General features: G+C 43.9%; 1 protein-coding gene across 43 annotated transcripts in view; it reads right to left on the bottom strand.

Moving 5' to 3' along the window:
* LOC119223808 (receptor-type tyrosine-protein phosphatase delta-like) overlaps positions 1–18,444 on the bottom strand; it is a 291,447-nt gene that overhangs the window by 14,165 nt on the left and 258,838 nt on the right. For 13 of the 43 annotated variants that reach the window (XM_037481241.2, XM_062560985.1, XM_037481247.2 and 10 more), the window contains 16 exons: positions 18,117–18,261; positions 16,241–16,546; positions 15,169–15,362; positions 14,800–14,826; positions 14,230–14,347; positions 13,251–13,838; positions 12,787–12,887; positions 12,397–12,653; positions 11,655–11,748; positions 9,831–10,040; positions 8,676–8,836; positions 6,828–6,839; positions 6,097–6,209; positions 4,264–4,305; positions 3,620–3,717; positions 1,374–1,497 (listed from right to left, as the gene is read on the bottom strand). In XM_037481241.2, coding sequence (XP_037337138.2) covers positions 1,374–1,497; positions 3,620–3,717; positions 4,264–4,305; positions 6,097–6,209; positions 6,828–6,839; positions 8,676–8,836; positions 9,831–10,040; positions 11,655–11,748; positions 12,397–12,653; positions 12,787–12,887; positions 13,251–13,838; positions 14,230–14,347; positions 14,800–14,826; positions 15,169–15,362; positions 16,241–16,546; positions 18,117–18,261 — 2,590 coding nt within the window. The remainder of the gene's footprint in view (positions 1–1,373; positions 1,498–3,619; positions 3,718–4,263; positions 4,306–6,096; positions 6,210–6,827; positions 6,840–8,675; positions 8,837–9,830; positions 10,041–11,654; positions 11,749–12,396; positions 12,654–12,786; positions 12,888–13,250; positions 13,839–14,229; positions 14,348–14,799; positions 14,827–15,168; positions 15,363–16,240; positions 16,547–18,116; positions 18,262–18,444) is intronic. The other 30 variants (XM_062561024.1, XM_037481259.2, XM_037481260.2 and 27 more) reach the window with 15 other exon arrangements.

Below are 18,444 nucleotides of genomic sequence, written 5' to 3'. Positions count from 1 at the left end.
GAATGAGAACGAGGCAAGTTGTTTAATGCACATTTGCAAATGGCTTTTGCCTTTGTGCTCTCTGTCACTCAGGATTTGTACAAATGCAACCGTTCTCTCAGTCAATGTGCTTATTGAGAAATAAACATTGCTCTGGCGTTGTTTTGAGCTCGCTACCCTTTATAGAAAATCAAAAGTTGCTGACGTTAAGACTGTGCATTTGCGAGCAGACTACGTACAGATTAGATGGAAAAATGCTTTAAAAAAATGATACACGCCAATTCAATTTAGAAACTGAAATATTTGTCAAATGAGTTGTATGCACATTTTTAAGGATTAACTTTAGCAACACGTTTAATCCTGCTAAGCGCATGTTTTGCATGATCAGGCAACTTGGCAAAGGTCAAACGTAGAGCAAATCGAGCAATGTCCACCAATGTCCTCGCGCATCAGTGCGCCTGTGTTCCAAAGATTCTGCCGATCCATCCCCACATCAACACGTTGTGAAAGTAGCTGCCTTCAATTCTGATGTCAAATCCCAAATCCCCATTTATTTAAATAACTCAATCAAAGTAAACAATAGACGCATTGCTTGCCAAAAGGGTTTAAGCCTCAGAAGGAACAGAGGAAGTCCCTCTCGTCCCCCTGGCTGAGAAGTGCTCCCTTGCTGCTGCACAAAGGCTCCAATATGGTGGTGGAGATGTGTTTAAACGCCCGGCTAATGGAGTTCCATCAACATGCGGCTGTGTGTTGTTTCTAAAGGAGGCTGCAAAAAGGGCTCTTTGAGCTTTTATCTGTCTGGTTTTTGTCACAATAGCCATTTACTTCTTTGTTTATGTTCTTTCGCCCTCCATGGAAGCAGCTCAATGGAAATGGTTAATTAATAGCTGTGCGCGTGTGTGTGTGTGTGTGATTAATCCAATTCAAAATGGCCTTTTACTTCCTTAGAAGCTGTACTGTACAGCACAATTTGTGCAACCACATCTGGAATGAGTTTCATCCATATAAAGTTACTAATGACATCTTGTTTTTTGTGTCACTCCTAACAAGGTAAACACTTTATTTAATGCATTGCAGTAACCTTTATCACATGTTAATGTCTGATTTGACAATGCGTATCCACAAATGGGTGATCTAATGTGTACAGACAAATAACCCTATGTGTATTGCACCTTTTAAATTTGATATTTCTGTTTCATTGTATAAATAACGCTCAAGAAGCAGGCCATGGCTTTAAGAAAATGCAAATGCGAAGCAATGTAAAATAGTTTCTAAAGGCGTCACTTTCTTTGGAAGAACCGGAGGCCGGGAGGGAAAAAGTACGCCCCATGCAGAATCGATAGGGGGTTTTGGGGGGGGGGGGGGGGGGGAAGAGATGTCTGTGGCCGGCATACCGTCAATAGCAGAGAGCAGGACTCTGGAGTGGTCGTAGGCAATCACGTTGGCATATCGGTTCTTTGGTTTGTTCACCTCCAGGTTGGAGTGTTCCCACGTGAACTGCTGCCCGGGGTCAATGGACTGTGGACAGTAGGAGAACGTTTTCGTTATGACGGAATATTATTATAACATCTGAAGGTTTAAAGAAAAAGATTCAACTCAACTTTTGTAAGAGATTTTTTTAACTAATGTAAGATCATGTGGGTTGCCTTTGGCATGAAATAATTGCAACATAAAAGTGATTAGATTAACAAAAAGAAACATTCTAAAAAATCTTGTGTTCCGTCGGCTTTCCTCGTTTGAGTCTCAGGACTTACTACTAGAATATCACACTTGAGACCAGTTCAATGAAATGTGCTATCCGAGCCCTCTTTGAGCTTTGTAAAGATTGACAATGCTCCCTCATCACCAATAAAATGAGCCATAACATATATTATCACAAAGGGAAAATACAATGGCATTGGAGACGGCATTCCATCTCACATTACAGGGAGGATATTGTGCTTGTTTTTTTTTTTTAATGACTGCAACCTTCTTTGGTCAATCTCCTCTGAAAGTACAGACTGCAAATAGAGGCCACATTAGTAAACTGACGTTGCTTATTTGTATGACTTGGTTATGTTCATTTAACGGACCATTCAAATCATAAACTTGAGTTCAATTATTTATTTGAATGATGGGAAAATGTATAGCTCTACTATGACCATGGTATCAGATAAATGTTTTTATGTTCATATGAGCAATAACACATTTCAGCACCAATATCTATATCTGCAGAAATAATTAACGTGGGGGGGGGGGGCGAAACGCTGGCTAAGCCTGATATTTTTAAAGTATGTTTTAAAACAATGGTCTTCAACACTGCTCATAATTAAAAAAAAATCTTTACTTCATTGTGCTCGCCAAAATTGCTTTCCACTGCTCTCGAATAGACTGTATGAAATTGGATTTCAATGTACTTAAGCTGCGGTAATGATTGGGCAGTTTGGCAGCCACCCATAAGGTGACCTCATAGATTTTGGCGCTGTGGCAGGAGCCGCAGAGAGGAATGGGCAGAGAAAGGATGAGCTTGGTTCCTATCTCAAATGCCCAAAGTGGTTCAGGCTCTGTTGGTTCATCGACAATACAAAGCCAATACGAAGGAAACACTCGCATTGTCTGACTAGAGCCCACATGGGTTTTCACGGCACTTCAATTTGAAGGACTTTTACGCTTGAAGGTCTAATCCCAGTATAAAGGTAGGGTTAGGGTTATTCTGATCATGGCCATACATTCCAGAGTGAAACTTGATCTGAAGTGTAGATATGATTCACTGGCCGGATGAGAGTCCGTAGACTGTAGTCTTTGTAACGTCCGCTCTCATGGAGGAGCTAGTCCCTCCCATCAGCAAAGCTGCAAAGCATGAGGTCGCTTATGTGGCTGAATATCGACATGTATGAAAAGCATTCGTAATGTCATCTTTGTTGCCACCTTAGACTTCAAGGTTTGCTATTTTATTTTGTCGCTAATATCAGTGGAAGAGATGAAAAAAAATGGATGAAATACTAATTTGACCTTTTGAGTTGCTTATAAATGATATAATTTTTTCTCTTTCTGCAGCCTTTGTTGCGTAGTGGATGTTGCGGATTGGTCGTATGTTTTTATTTTATTTTTACATTAGACATTTTAGACTTATCGTAACAGGAAAAGCACAGGTTCCTCTAATAACATTAATAACCCCTTTTTTCCATTCAGTGAGACAGAACGTATTGTACAATAGCAGCCAACCCTTATCATTATTCTAAGCGATTAATTACACCTGTGTGTTTCCTGCTTTGACATTTTTAAATACCTGCTGTGAATTGGGCATACTGACATATTTTAGGTCTCTGAAGCAGTTTCTCATGAAATATGCCCTAATTGGGAAGTCATGCACCAATTAGTGACATGTTTGAACTGGTACAATGTGCCATAGCTATACCCTATATAGGGTCCTTTTTTGGTATGCTGACGGTGCAAGTTCTGCTTTGCATCTGTAGTCTGTGTAGCACAGGACAGTCCATGTTGAGGACAAAGGTGGGACACTGGGGTCAAAATAAAATCCCTGCATCCGGTCCAGTTCGGCATCTCGAATTTAAACAGTACGTTTTATTGTTCTCTGTGTGCTGCAACACTCTTGCAAATGTAGTCCTAACAATTGCTGAATCAACACTTGGACACTTACCTCATATTCTTGTGAAAATTTGAGGTTGTCGTTGGCTTTCAGGCGCTCCAGATGATCTGCCAGGTCCATAACCGGGATTGGAGGGTGGCTAGCCATACCTGTAAATTACGTGGACTCAAGGTCAGTCACTAGCCTCGTGAGACGCATCACCCAAGCACCAGCCAACAGTGAATTATTAGATAAGCGGCGTATGTGTTAAACAGGGGGGGAATGGAAGAGTGGTTCTGGTTAGGATAGTTTGTTCACTCAAAGCAGTGGCCATGCTAATAGAGAGAATATGGACAGAGAAGCCAATGAGAGGTCATCGAGCACATTTGCCCCGCTGGGACTCTCCCTATTGAGAGAGAAAGGACGTTATTCACACAGAAAGCTGCGGTGGGCAGTTAGCGTGACGGTAAGACACAAACACCAAGAAACAATCCCAAAAAAGAACAAAACCAACATTCAACGTGTTAAGCCAGATGTTGATGTTTGCTTTGAGTGATGACATGTCATTTCAAACTCCGCCTCCTGTGATGACATTGCATTACCACCAGATGAATTAGATTGGAATGGGAACACAAGACTATGCAGAAAAAAAGGAAAAGGAATTAAAGCATAAAGAAAAACAAGTCATGTCAAGTGCATAATCGAGAACAACTAACTTGACAAATGGAGGTTACTGGGGTGACTGGACGCACCTGAACCTGTGGAGGAAACGGCGGTGTAATTAAATACTATGCAGATGTCATTGGCAGCGTGATGATTAATATCTTTACAAACAGAAGGTTGAAATGTGACAAGTAGTGGAATGATCTGTATTCTAAACGGGACATTTATTAGTAACAAACAAACACCATTGTGCTAGAAGATCGGTTTTTTGCGCCATGCGTATTTAATGGGAAGAAATCAACAGACGGGATGTCGTCTGACATTGATTTGAACCCGAGGATGCTGACGTGGCGCTATCACCCCTTGCATGGTGTGCAGTTACGTTGACTTGACTTTGACATTGTCGAATATCAGTGGTTGTCTACGTGCGTCATCGGCATATTTAAAAGTTTGGGAAGCCATCAGAAGTGTGGTGTTGGAACAATATTTTGACACTACAGTTTGCGTGACGGTCTCTATCTCTCTCGATTTGAGGCGATTTCTCATTTTGGGTTCCGGCACAAGTGGGCATTAGCTAATGGTGGCTGTGCCTCGTTTTCCCACCCACTCTCGCGTCCCTCTGAAACATGGCAAAGGGGCTTTTCTATTGCAGCCCGCTACTCAAAATCCATTTCCACCACTGGGGGACAATGAAAGGACCGTTTCCAACTCGACATCACTCAAACATGAAGCATCCTTAAGAAGAAAATGCCCACTGAGGGGAATAGAGGTGGAAGAAAGGCTGGAGAGAGTGGGGGAGAGAGGTGGTCTAATGAAGAAGGGCTTCAGGACTTGAGAGAAAGTGGTTACGTGGTGGAAAAAAAAAAAAAAAATGTTTGGTCTTTTTTGAGCAGCGAGAGAGCCAAGATACCAGCTCTCAGAAGAAGGGCTGTTGGGGGGGGAGGGAAATGATTGCTTGAGACGTGAGTGAAATAGTTGGAGGATGGTTGAGATCACTCTGAGCCAAAAGGAAAAATACCCCGCTGCCAGGATGAAACAGACTGTAATGGTCCTAAAGTCAGTGAAAAATGATGGTAGGACCGTAAATGTACATAAATATGCTAAAAAAAATATATAATTCAAAATTGAGCCTGCAGGGATAATTCACCGTCCTCTCATACCAGCTGACCTGAAATATATGCCTTTAATAATACATTATTGCCAGCGCCAACACCTGCGCCCAAACCGCGGTATGGTGTGGTCCGTCTTGGTCAGGATGCGGGCAAAAGATATTTTCCAGTGACCACGGCTGCCTTCTGCACTAAAGGTCCGGTTTTGTCCCTTGCCACCTCCTTTTCCAGGCGCTACCCGTCGGCTCGAACACAGAACGGGACGCGGGTCCATGGCACGCCTTCCACAATGCTGCCTCGCGTCCCCTAGCAGCAGGATGCCGACCAAGCAGGACTACTGCGCTCCTCCGAACTAAGCGCGACATGTCTTGACGACCCGGATAACCCAGGTGCAGGGGGGGAAGCGACAGCTGCCACGAAACTGTCAAGCCTGCATTTCCCCGCCTCTTCATTTTTCCCAGAAGTGTCTCTTGGGAGCAAACTGTCAGTTTGGACCCCCTTTGAGCATTGTCTAAGCACCTGGCCGCCGTCCGCGGGGCAAACCGCTCACTTGCGTCATGCCAATCTCACTGCCGAGGTGAAAGTCACGTTTTTTTTCCCAGGGTGTCGCCCGGGTTTCGGTTTCACTGTCAGCAATGGTTGCAAATGAAGGTGATTGAGAGTAATGTATATTACGCCTTCAAGCGAAAGATCCGGTGCATTTGCGTCCTCTTTTTCTCCCATGCGCATTGATCTTGACTTTCTCTGTGAATTGGCGGTTACCTTCGGAATACGTACCGGGCGTTTGGAAGTTGAGGCGTCGGAGCTCGACCGGGTCAGTGGGATGAAGCAGCGGCATTTCTTTGCTGTTGGGCAGACTGCCTTTCCTAGCTTCAGATTCTGCTCGTTTTCTGCAGAACAAACAGGAGGTTGTATTTATTTTCATTTTCATTTGGTGCTCCGAACTCTTATCACGTCCAACCTCGCCTGTCAATTACCTACTGCAGGCATGTATGATGGTAAGGAGGTGCCTGAGCTGCCTTCTTATAGTATATAAGACCACACTGGGTGTAGTCTTATGTACTTTTAACCACCAAATGCTACTTTCAGTTCAGTGTACAATGCATTTGAAATTTGAATCCCACATTTCTAGTGTTTTTCCCCGTGTGTGTGTTCAGGCCACTACATCTTCACATAAAGAAATGGGGTTTGTTCATTCATATGTGTGTGTACACTGGCAGGGCTAACGTTTCGCAGTCACATGTGTACAATATAAATGTGATGTTGTGGACACTTTGACATCATACATTCAAAGTTTATTAGTAGTAGAAAATGTAAAAGCTCGAGTGTTTCCTGCTGACAGCTTAGATATGAATAACACAAACGGTACATAAGATGTGTTTGACATAATGTCTCGTCCATGAAGCATGATTTCGGCAGTTTTCCCGTGTTTATATTTGATCTGTAGAGTCTCGGGGAGATAATGGGTTTGAAGGGAGTTGGGTTTTCTCTACTTCTCTCACTCTTACCTGTCTGGTTTGCTGCTCCATTGGTCAGCAAGGAAAGAAATATTGACACATTAGGTGGTAAGACCTTTGGCTTTATATAATGGAGAATTCCAGAAACGTTTCTTTAGATTAAGTGAATGACTTCGTAAGAGACAAACGTTACCAATCATATCCCAATGTTTCCTTTGTGTGGAAGATTAGCAATGCTTCACTGGAGAATTGATGCTCAATCAAGCAGCCATCGGCTCTTTGTTTCGAATGCTACAGATTCCCAGGTGCATTCAAGACTTGATCAGTGTATCCGTGCTGTTTCAAGCAGTTTCAGCTGATTGCTTCTTGTTCAAGCATAAAAGTCATCGCTTGAGTCCTAATTGCTGTGTCTGTCTCTATCCAGACTACGCGATTTACTGAGATCAACAATTATGCACATTCAAGATTGACGCCTGTACTTAAATAAATATTTAAATGTGAACACCATGTGATTTCATTATTTTTAATTAATCTTGCTAACTTAAGCACGTATGTCATTAAAATGCAAATGTTTCCGTTTCCTTTCTGTTTGGCGGCACATTGCTTGATCTGCAGCTTCACAAACGCCTCTGATTTGTGTTTGTGCACGTTGTCCCTTCACATGTCTTCTCCCAGAGCGCAACACGGCAGTGCAAGAGGAGCATTCTGTCACATGAAAATTGATCTTGACGTGAGAAATATCTCCTGGTTATGCACTGAGAGTTCCCTAACGCGGCGTTGACGGTGGCTCGGTAATCGATGTGCAAATCTGCGCGCCTCAAATGGAAACTCTGCCCCGAGCTCGTTCACGCCTGTTCCTCGTTCACTTTCCATTAACTTTTGTATTATCCAAACCAGAACTTGATTAAAATGAAATCCCAGGACATTAAGGTATAAGAAAAAGAAAGCTGAACGCCATTCCATTACACGACTATTGATGACATATGATGATTGATGTTTTTCAGTATTGTTGTGGTAACTGGTTATACGGTTTTAGACTCTTCACTTGCTTATCTCACCCTCACAACATTTTTCGAGGACTACTGTGAAAACTGCATAGGACTGGACATTTGATTGAAAGAAGGACGGGAAAAAAATCTGTGTGGCGACACATGCGTGTGTTAAGATATGCGCTCGTATGCTGGCAAGGCAGGAGGGCATCATAAGGTCAGAGGCGGGGTCAAGTCCGAGTCTCCCTCGTGGAATGGGTAGCCATAAAGGGGGGAATGGGGCCCGAGCCCAGGCTCCCGGGGCCCGTCTAAAGCTGCAGACGCATGCGGTGACATGCAGCAGAGAGTCAAAGCTCTGCCCTCCGACGCCTGACTGATGAGCAGTGACAGCGCGAGGTCTCGCTCCCACTAGGGGGTTTGAGACACAAAAAAGCTGTTTTGATTTAGTGAGAGAGTGCACCCCCGCAAGCGTTTTACACATGTGTGTTTGTGTGCTTGTCAGATTAACATGTGTGAAGAATTGTGGGGATCTGCATTCGATGGCTTCCCAGTTTGAGGAGCCGTCTGAGAGATTTGTGTGTGTGTGTGCTTCTCAGTGTGAGGATCATGGACAGTCAGAAGATCAAAGTGCCTCGGCCGCTAAGTTACAACCTTACATGTAATGTCCTGATGGTAGATTTGTATGTGGTACTGTATTGTTGACAGATTGAATGGCTATGCATAAATATTAAGTGGTATTATGTACATTGGCCTTGCCCAATTATGTGTATTGTATGTCGCATTTACAGAAGACGTTACTATAGTTGTCCCTTCTGGCACGAGTTCCTGCGCAATTGTTTCATTGAGTGGGCGTAGTTGTTCAAATGCCATATTGTAAGTCTATATGCAGATAATCATTTAGTATCCTCACCTTTTGTAGAGGAGGATGGCAATGACAATGCATATGATGAAGACAACAGCGAGCACGGGGCCCACCACCCAGATGAGGCCTTCCTCCTCATCGATGATCGGCTGGGGGTCGATATCGGCTGACACAACCGGGTCAGAGTAAGGGCTTGTGGCATACATGATCTGAGCCAGGGGAAGGAAAATCACGGATCAATCAATCATTGAAGCACATTTTTTGACCAACAGTCATTGCTTTTATGCACAAGACGGTTTAACTTATCAATCTTTTTATTATGAAAGATATTCTCTCAAAATCCATAACTGCTTAGTGATAAGGAGATATTGAAGGTATTCCAAAAACTACCGCAATACTTTTACTTATTTTAGCCCCCGCACGGAGGATATCCAACGAGACAAAGACGGCATGACCAACAATACAAATTAAAAGCCAATTCAAAGTTTTTCTGTGTTATTTCTGCTAAACTGCAGCTTGACCAATCAAAATTATCTTCAATATCTCTCCTTTACAGAAGCCTTGATTGAACTATTTCATTTTCTGATTATAAGAAAGGTCCAGTGGGAAGAAAATATATGCTTCAGTGAGCAAATTAGAGATTTCCCTCCATTCGCCATTATCGCTTGGCTTTACTCGAACCCGGGGTTAGCGGAGAGAGCGTGAGGCAGCACTTTAGACCCCGCAGCTCATCATATCCTTCATCACGCCCGCAGCTGCGTTATCACACGGCTTCCGGCGGGCTTCGGTCCAGAAAGACACATGCGCAAATACACATCACCAGCAGCAGCAGCAGCAGCAGCAGAGATAAGGTGGACTGCACGTAGGACGCAATTAAAGAGGAGCGCCGTTATCGAGGTATTCTTGTGATCAGCTGGAGGTCTCAAGGGGTTTCTCTCCCCAGAGCGGCCGGGGTCAGCTTCTAAGGCCAGCTGCAGCTTTAAGTCTTTAAGTCAAAGCACCACAAATGCTCAGAGTGACACGTATAACTGGGGGCACACTCCGACCTTCTGTCAAGATGCAGAGTTCCTGGCACGGAGACTCTGCAATCACTAGCACGAGGCGTCCCAAAGGCGAACTGGGGCGCAAGTCGGAAGCTACACTGGAGTCAAATACGAGGCACACGTGGGTGAAATGGAAGGGAAAAAAGAAAGCAAGTCTTACATTTTCAGACATTTCCAAAACAGCGAGGACAAAGAAAATGTACTCCTGGCCATTCTGGAGTTGCTTGTTTTCGAAGCCCCGGTAGGTCTTGCCATCCCCCAGTTTGAAGTCGTTGGGCAGGGCCTTGAAGTAGGCAGCGATGTAGGCTTTGGGTTCAGCCTGCCTCTGGAAGCGAAGGGCTCTGCTAGTTTGGTTTATCTCCTTCAGCAGCTACAGTGAGACGTGAGAGGGAGACAGTCGATGACGAAGGGACCCAATTCCCCCGCACGCAGAAACACATTTAGGCAAACCCAATCCGTCTATCTGGATTTCTCTCTGATTGCCGAGCGACATGGCTGATTGCAAAAGGCACAACTTTACAGAGAAGATAAATGACTTCATTCATCTGTATTTTTGACTACAAAAGATTGAGTGATTAAGAGATGTGTGAATAGCCAGTATACACAAAATATGGGGATTACCCAACAGCCTCAACAAAAAATAAAGACTGAATACATGTTTGCTGGATTTAAGTAACATCATAGATTATCAAACAGATTTTTTGGTAAATATGAATGAAGGATATGTAAAATGAGAATAATTTACGTAGTCCAAAATACCGCCTTTTGCGCAATAATAATACTAAAGACAGAACACATCAAGCGTGCCCTTCATACAAGTCTGCTATCTGACTTTAAACTCCCAGCACAAAGCGCGGACCACAATTATGCTAATCAAGGCCCGATAGTTGTTGCGGTGTCTGATTTCATATCTCTGACTTGTGTGCGAGCGAGCGGCTGTCATTCACATCAGCGTGTGTGTGTGCGTTAGCGCGTGTGTGCTCTGTTTTGGCTGCGGGGCGGTTGGTGCTGCCCGATAATGTCTTCAATCATCTCTCCTGTCAACAGGGCTAAATCTAGCTGCCCTTGGGAAAAGTTGTGAAAAGGTGAGTGCCAATATTGACAAACAAATAAATTCTGACAGTGGGGGCGACTTTTGGGCAATCGGTCAAGGCCACAGACATGGGCCTGCAGGCATGAGCAGGGGAAGCCAAGGCCAGATGAGACACGCCGTGTTTTCTTTTACCCCCCCCCCCCCCCCGACTTGTGATCTATTTGTGACATTTCCACTAATGGAATACCTATTTAAAAACTCAGTTTCAAAATGAGTTAGAATTTGCCACAGGATTTCATTCACAAATCGGAATGCTGTCCAGAATTTAAATGTTTATGTAACCTGAGGTCGAAATAACTTTGTTTCGACGCGTTTCTAGGACAAGGGACTCCCGTGCATGCTGCATCAAACGTATGGAACGACTATCTTTCCATGTTTGAAGCCGCATATTAAGGAACACTCGGAATGGATTCGCAGGCTGCAATGCATGGTGATAAAAGCTTTCTATTGCCAACACATTAAATCACACCTGCAATGCACAGAGTTTTCAAGTGTTGCATACGCCGTAGCCTAGCTTTGTATGTAATGAGAAGGGACACGGAGGCCTGATGCAGCTCTTCAGGTAATTACCACAGACACCAAGAGGAGGGGATGGGGGTTGAGCAGTGCACTTGATGGCTACTTCATGTTCTCATTTCCATATGAACAGTGCTCTCTGCAGCTATTTGCGTCAATCAGCGACACTCATCTCCTGTTCCTCCTGCCCTCTTAACGGTCTCAACTTATTTGTTGCAGTTTTGAGAAAAGAGATGTGTGAGATATGCACGCAGTTACGTAGCCACCAAGAAGCTGTGGACAATAACCGGATGATAGAAGGTGCAATATTTCTACTTATTTGCTTATACCTTCACTTTATGTCACTGTAATCTCAAGCTCAGCCTTCACATTTACCTCCTCCAAATTCATCTCGTCAGGGTTGTCCCAGGGTTTGAAAAACTTGCCAGTGCGCTGCTTCTTCAGTGGCACTACCACAATGTAATATCCCCTGGAAAATGAGATGTAAAAAACGTAGGTCAACAATTACTTGTACATCTCAAAAGACAAGAGTGGTATTTATACGCCATTGGTCACATGTTACATCGACAAAAATAAACGCACAGCAACAAAAAATAAAGGATCGACACAAGCATGCCGTTAGAATTTCAAGCGAGACCTAATGGGTTTATAGGGGGTTTTCTCTTCAATTTGAACATGTTCAGAGAAGTCGGGCAATGCAGGTAGAACTGACAAAGGGCTAATTAGGAGACCTCTGCGAAACAATGAAAAGATACAGAATCAGAGGGATTTGCCTCCCTTCATCATTGTGGCAGGAGAGATAACGGCCCCCTGCCACATTTTTCTGGGCTTCCTGGTCGGGCACTGCACGAGCTAGCGCTAGCCAGGAAGGCAGTGTGGCGGGCTAATGGGAAACTAATTAGCTTAAGCTGTGGCACTGAGCACGGCGGGCCAAATGCATCCAGCGAGATCAAAAATCCCAAGATGGGTTTGAAAAACATCAGTCTACAATGGGATGTGTTGCTGGGCCTCCGGACAACCCTGGGCTTTGTTGAAAGGCTCTAAGCGACTACACGGGGCTTAGAAAATCATCTTGATTCATTCCAAGTTGCTTTCAGTCGAATCATCTACTACTTACCTCACTCTCTCGGACGTCTGCACTGACGGCAGCTCCACAGTCACCATACCCTCTGGGTTGGCCTTGCCGACCAGGTAGGGTTTGGTGCGGAGGATGTCCGGCGCCGTCATGGTGGACACGCGGTGCTGCAGCCCCCCGGCGCTGTTTCCACGGTTGGTGAGGAGGAAGGAGTACTGCGTCTCCGGTTGCAGACCCGTGATCAGCTTCTGCGTTAGCTTGCCATCCACCTCCACACTTTGCCCGTTATCGTAAAGGATCTGTAAACGAGTCGGTGATTCGTGTGAAGATTTGGTTTTCGGGACGTTAAGGGAATCGTCCCGTGTGGCACGGCGTTGTTTTTGGGTACGTGGATACACATGAAAATGTTTCATTCATCTTGGCGGTGCTCACAGTGAAAGGCTGCGCTGGGTTGTAGGTGTCGGGGATTTCCCAGGTCAGCAACACCGACGTCTTCATGGCAGCTCTCACATGAAAGTTTTTTGCGAACACTGCTAAAAGTAAGGGGGAGCAGGTGCTTTAGACACAAAAAGTCCTATTTCAAACATTCATGTTCCCACACCAGTGCTTACCTGGAAATATATCTCCTTCAAAACCCGGCAGCACTACACTGAACACAGTTCTCTTACCTTCTTACCAACAGCAACCCTTAAATTAATGACTGAACTTTGCTTGACTGACGAGACAAAAACAGACATACATACTTCATGCGAGTTTCTTAAATCATTCTCAGATTAGGAAGACTAACGGTTGGACAATAGGTCAATACCCACGTCCTGAGGGGTGATTCCATACTTTTTCAACCTGTGCCATTTGATGGCCATTAGAGCGCAAAAAGGTTGAGGGTCTGGTCCTACCTTGATCCAAAGGCTGTGTCCTGAATTGGACACTTGGGCTATAGGAACCAGAGCCCTTGCTGGTGAAGGCACACATTTTAATATCATAAGTGGTATCTGCATTAAGGCCGTACAGGATGGCTGTTGACTCCGGGGCGGTGATGAAGAGTTCTGAGGGGCTGGATGGGCTGTTGATGTCCTTGTACTGCAGAGCATATTTCACTATTTGGCCATTTCGCTCGGCCAGCAGAACCGACTGCCAGCTAACCTGAATGGTGGAGGTGGTGGCACCTTCTGCTTTAATGCTCTGAGGGTAGCCGCTGGGCACATCCTCGTTTGTGGTGACTTCTTTGACCGTTTCTTCACCGAAGCCCACCTTGTTGCGCGCGGAGAGACGGAACGTGTATGACGCCCCCTTGTGGATTTCTTTGGTGGTGTAGTGGTTCTCCCGTTCAGGGAACTCAATGACAGTCAGCGGATCCACGTCTTTGCGGCCGAAACGGAGGCGGTAGCCCTGCAGGGGGCCGTGGGTTGATGCCGGGGGATGCCACTGCAGGAGAGCGGTGCCCATGTTGGTTGTACTGACCATTAGTCGAGGTTTATCGGGAACTAAGAAGGTACCAGCGGAGAAAAGGACAAATGGTTATAAATATGGAGAAGCGTTTTTTCAAGTAGACAGCCATTAGTTATCAGTTGGTGTATCTGGGTGTTGTAAGTCACTTTACTGTGGTACAACACTGTGAAAAGGACTGAGTAAAAGAGCTGAACTTGGGCTTTCTCCCTCTTTCACTCCCTCCACATTTTTCATTATTTTTAAAGTGCCTTCAGCGGTGACATGTCACACCGGTGCCGGAGTTATTGCACTAAATGAGACAGCAATTAGCTGCATTCACACTTTACGCGCCCGATGACAGGAATATATGGCTATCCCTTTTTCCCCCCTATTGGATGCAGTTTTGCAGCATTTAAGAATAGAAAGATGAAGTTGCGGTTCCAATACCTGCGCCAGTGGTGGTGATCAGTTTGGGCTTGCTGCGTGCACCGTCGCCCTTGGTTGTGTAGGCTCCCACAGTTACTGAATATGTGGTCTCGGCCTGCAGTTCTGTGATGATCATGTCCTGTAAAGAGGCCGATTTTAAGTTGCAGGACACTTACTGCTAACGTAAAAGCAAGGAGCGAGATACGATCACATAAGTGTGATATGATGTTCGCGCAATCATCAGGAAATACACATAAGACACATTCTCCCTGATGTACTTAAAAATTGAGGCATGCTTCTGTGGAAAGGAATTGTCTTTAAAGGCTTTGCTACTCATCTTGGCAAAGACATTCATATTTTGTATGTTGAAAAAAGATTTCTCAGTTAACACCAGGAGACTTCAAACCTCTAAGGTCAGTCCAAGTGTTAGTCAAGGATTCCATCTGCTTTTGTCCAAATATATCTTATAAAGCTGAAATAGCACTCAAGGTAATACTTGAGTTGCTCGAGGTATTGAACTCCTAGTGCACAAAAGACACATACTGTTCATGCAAAAGCAGGGGAAAAAATATTGGACTTTTAACTACTCACATGTTCGGTAGAATCATCATATTCCCACTGATTAAGATATACGAATATGGAGAGAAAAGAGACAAAAAATAAGGCTAGGTACGCAGATCACTGGTGAGAAAATATACACACACAGTTTGAAATCATCGTATTTAGACTTGTAAATAAATATGCACAGAACCTCTGCATCCACAGTTAAACGGTAACTACTTTCAATTCAGGTTAATTATTAATATGAGATAATGAGAGTAAGCTTTTTATTTTTTTCCCACTCCAATTAACACACTTTCCTGTAGCGTATGTAAAGCGGAGAGAGAGAGAGAGAGAGAGAGAGAAAGCAATGCTTTGTGTCTGAGACATGTGTTGGCTGGTTGAAAAGGGGTGTTGTACCTGGGCATCATCCATCAGGATGTCCTTGACGACCGGCTGTCCTGTGGGCTCCCCATTAACCATCCTGACATAGTGCACCTGGTACCCTCGGATCTGACCGTGCTGCTTGGTGGGCATCGGTGAACGCCAGATCACTTTAATTGATGAGGAGTTGACAGCCTCCACCTCGACTTTACGAGGTGGCCCGCTAGGAACTGGAGGGACACCATGGGATAGAAAAAAAAGGTCAAAATTATAGAGAACCCCTTTGCCCTCTTTTTATTTCCTGCCCAAAAGCCGTAGAGCAAAATGCTGCAGTGACCAAAAAAAAATCACAAAAGTGCAGCAAACTGCAACAAGCACTGCATGACATCGATATTTCAACAATGGTAAGGGGAAAAAAAACAATAGCAAAAACCGGTCTGACAACTGACCTCATCTCGAAACACTAAAAATGGGTAGAGTGGATTTTCTAAAACATAGAATAAAAATGTGTTTTGCCAAAATAGAAAAGTGGAGCCAAAGGGAGGCGGCTTCAAGTGTTTCAAATACTTGAAGCACTACAAGAATTTTGGCTATGGTGGGAGGAAAATATGAATAGAAAAATGATTCTATTAAATGAGGGGAGAAAAAAATATTTTATTTTTTAAATGGCCTTCAAAAATGTTTTCCACCTATTGTCTCTTCCCACTGTCCAGAACTTGTCCTTTTGCCAAGTTCAAAAACCAAAAAAAAACAGATTCATACAAAAATGCTGTCAAAAAAGACAGTTGGGAAAGGAAGTTGTCGGCCTGCAGTCAAAAACGCCATACCATGTGTTGAAATTGAGCAGCGTAGGAAAAAGGAAAAAAAAAAAAAAAGGTGCTTTTGCAAAGTGAGTCACAGTTTGTGTGGGTGAAAAAGTCCACAGTCCAAAAGAGGGCTAAAAGTATCGAGTGGCCACAGTCACTGGTGTTAAAAGCAGGCAGAAGGGGCAGAAAGGAGGGAAAATTGTAGATACACGCAAGGTTGTTAGTATTCGACGGGGCAGGTTAAGAGGGGGGGGGGGGCAGACTTGATTTTCAGCTGCAGCTTGTTTCTAGCGAACACATACCATCCTCTTCCGTGCGGATGAGCTGCGGTGGGCTTTCCGGTCCCGGCCCGACATCTGTGTGAGCAGTGACCGTCACGCGGTAATCTGTCCATTTTTCCAGGTTTTCTAAAAGGTACTGAGAGCTTTCCGGAGGGATGCTGGAGATCCGATGAGCAGTGGTGTCCTCGCCGTCACTTGCAGCGTATTGGATGCTGTATTTCGTTATGATCCCGTTTTGTAATTCCATTGGGGGGGGCCGCCAACTTACCAGGATGTTGGTGGAGCTGGGGCTGTGGCAATTGACTTCCTGAGGTGGGCCTGAGGGTTCTGGTGGATGTGTTGGTTTAGGGTGCAGGTGGAGGGTTTTTTGTTTGGTCAGGCCGTTAGTTGAGTTGGATTTTTTTGTTTTGTTTTAAAGGAGTTTCAGTTTGGTTTGGTGAGGATGATGATGATGATGGTGGTAGAATTGACCAAACAAAGGGAAAAAAAGGAGAATAAAATGACACAAAATGAAAAAAGACTTGGACTTATGTAGGTAAAATAAAATAAAATCATATAATACAGGCAAAACAAAAGGCAAGGACAAACACAAATGTGTACATAATGATAATGATTGGAAAAGGAAGAGCTTTAACATATGCAACCTACCTTTGCCATGAAAATATATATGATATATAAAATGTGTATAGAAAAAACAAAAAATGATATATCCTAAGATTCTATTTATTTTTATTCTAAAATTACTGAAGAAATAATTTAAGATGAATCCATTCCAAAATGAATGACGTAATATCTCAGACAAATTTGGCAAGCAGTTACCATCAATCCAAAAACATAAAGGTTGATGCTTTGACAATTTTAAAATAGAGAAAATGTTGTATTTGTCACCAACCTTTCCGAAGCCTGTTGGTTTGTGGTAAAAGCCTGATTGTCAACAGAGAACTTCCCAAGGAGACATGACTGATTTATTAGATTCTGATAACATTGGCATGCACTTCTTTGATTTCGCTACACCATTTACCTCAGAACATACATCTGGGAAGACTTCGAACTTTCATACCCACCTGATCCCTGGCTTTCAGAGACCTCAGATTCATGTCAATGTGCCAAACGGTTCAGTGTTCGCCACTGACGGTTTAGCAGGGATTTTCTGACTTGTAATCAAATTGAGTTGAAACGCACTGGATTGAATTTCGAACCAAATCCCATTTTGTTTAAATTTTGAATTGTTTCATAAATCGGAGGGCTGTTGGCTGGAAAAGTCCCCAACTACAGGGGCAATACTTGCTTTGAGCTTTCTATGATATGGTTACTCCAAAAGCTTCTTGATTCTAATTTGAATTGAGTGTATGCATCAATAGAGGAAATGGGAAAAAATCCCAAGTGGTTGTTGGCAGTGCAGCTACATAGAAAGCTCATTTAGAAGATTATGTACTCTTTAATTTTCGGCTGACATGAAATATCAAGAGACGAGGCCCCCTGACATGCCCTCTCACATTTGGGTAATGCAAAAGAGGGCAGTCGTCTTTGTAATTCAATTATTTCCCAATCACTTTAGTTGAGACTGTTGTTGCACAACGAAGGTGCACAGGGGTATTTTACGTGACCTTGTCTCCTGACTTGACAGTAAAGCCTTCTGCACGCTGCCCATGCAACCTTTTCAAAGGGAACACTGCATGGTCAGGTAACACTTGTTGAGTATTCCGCATTTCTGCAGCTTTTCAAATGCATCGGCCATTTAAAGAAAAGTTCTAATGACCTAATCGTTGCTCCAAAAACCCCTTTTCACTTTTTGGGGATTTCCCACTGAGCGGGACACTTCAATTTTAGAATGCATTTGAAAAAAATGTTCTCTCCCAAATAGTTTGAACTCCTTCAGATAAGGAAGAAGACCTACGTGTCTGTGGAGTTTCTGCCGAGATCTCGTTGGTGTAAGCCCCGACGCCGTGTTTGCTACGGGCCGCTAGCCGGAAGGTGTAAGTGGTGAAGGGCTTCAGGTCCTTCAGTAGGTACGTTGTTGTCGGCTCGAAGCTGATGCGTTTCTGTGGAGAAAGTTTCACGTCTGAGTTTTCAGTGAAAGACGGTGAGTACTTTAATTGACAAAATAAGTTCTCATAAGAACAACTACAAGCACTAGTTGTCTGTGTTTTCTAGTGTTGTGGGATCTTGTGTAATGATTAATGGCTGCTCACAACTAGTTCCCATAAATATTGTAAACTACGCTG

This window comes from Pungitius pungitius, chromosome 1 (assembly GCF_949316345.1).
Source record: "Pungitius pungitius chromosome 1, fPunPun2.1, whole genome shotgun sequence".
Classification (NCBI taxonomy): domain Eukaryota; kingdom Metazoa; phylum Chordata; class Actinopteri; order Perciformes; family Gasterosteidae; genus Pungitius; species Pungitius pungitius.
Note: the sequence above shows the minus strand (reverse complement) of the source record. Positions and strands in the feature narration are given on the sequence as shown.